Here is a 1,286-nt window from a genome sequence, read left to right as displayed (position 1 = left end):
AGAAGGGACTTGCCTCTTTGTCTAGCCCATAAAAGAACAATGGAAACGTCATAGAGACAAGCATGATCTTTGAAACGGATGCTTCCCTTTTTTTTATTGGCACAGATAGGGTTGCAGCGCGCTAAACATGTGTCGTCATGATATATCCGTGGGTTTATTCTGGTGGAAAGGAAACCTATATAAAGGCGCAACATTCTAATGCATCCCATCGCTTGCTCTCCCAACTCTCATCATTCTAATATTTTATAATCAAGCTCATACCATACAAAAAAGACCAATTTTTTTATACCTCCTAAGAATCTCCATAAAACACCATGGCTAATATCCTAGCCTTGGAGAAGGACGGACCCTATGGTGGCTTCGGGGGCAGTGCCTATGATCTGAGAGATCAAGAACACAAAATAAAGCGTATTGAGGCCTGGGAGGCGGAATGGAAGGGCTACCCTGTCCTCGGTGCACTTAGATTCCAATTTGACAATGGCCACCAAAGCGGGCGTATCGGGGGCAGAGATCCTCACACCGACTATCGCCCCGTTCCTCCTTTCGAATTTAAGGACGGTGAAAAAATAGATCACATGACCGTCTTTGCGGGGCACGACGACGGCTATTTCAACGGGCTCGAGTTCCACACAAACAAAAACCGCAACTGGCATGTTGGTGGAAGGGAGGGCGAAGTAACGCCAGTGCCACACCTTGGTAACGGTGAATGGGCTGGGGCTACAGGCAGAGATGACCGCCATGGTGCTGATGCCGTTGTGGATAGCATGTGTCTCTATTTCAAGAAGTAAAGAGATATGTTCTTGGATTACTGGATCAGACTCATATTGCCGAGGATTTAGTACCGTGTTGAATATACCGTACATGATCACCTGACGCATGGATTTCTGTATGGCAACCAACATTAAGAATGAAGCTTTAAAGCAACATACTAAATAAATTATACTTGGATTCTTTGATGTAGCAGATATACGATGCTAGTAAAGCTATATACAGCTTTTTCTCAATCCCGGAATCGTTGTGGGAGGTGTATTTGTCTTCCACGACGATTTATAGATACACAGCTCTCTGTATCAATCTGAGGCTCTGGAATAGTAATATCTTGCTTCTTTTGAGATATAGCTGGCTTATAGACTTCCGCATAACCCAACTTGGGTCGAGACCTTCGACCCAAAACCCAACCCAGCCTGGGTCCAGGTTGAACTTCTTTAATCTAGACCCAATCTAGATCCAATACTAGGGCCCTAATAAAATCTATTAAAACTTAACTTAATTTAATTTTTATATAA

At 43.6% G+C, this 1,286-nt stretch overlaps 1 protein-coding gene across 1 annotated transcript; it reads left to right on the top strand.

Moving 5' to 3' along the window:
• Positions 1 to 314: 314 nt before the first annotated feature.
• On the top strand, positions 315 to 788 carry ANOM_011913 (uncharacterized protein; the record flags this gene model as incomplete). The annotated part of the gene is made up of 1 exon (XM_015557165.1): positions 315 to 788. One exon carries the CDS (start codon positions 315 to 317, stop codon positions 786 to 788), a length of 474 nt encoding a protein of 157 aa, XP_015400864.1.
• Positions 789 to 1,286: the final 498 nt, after the last annotated feature.

The sequence above is a fragment of the Aspergillus nomiae genome (genome assembly GCF_001204775.2).
Source record: "Aspergillus nomiae NRRL 13137 chromosome Unknown contig00786, whole genome shotgun sequence".
NCBI classification, from domain to species: Eukaryota; Fungi; Ascomycota; class Eurotiomycetes; order Eurotiales; family Aspergillaceae; genus Aspergillus; species Aspergillus nomiae.
Note: the sequence above shows the minus strand (reverse complement) of the source record. Positions and strands in the feature narration are given on the sequence as shown.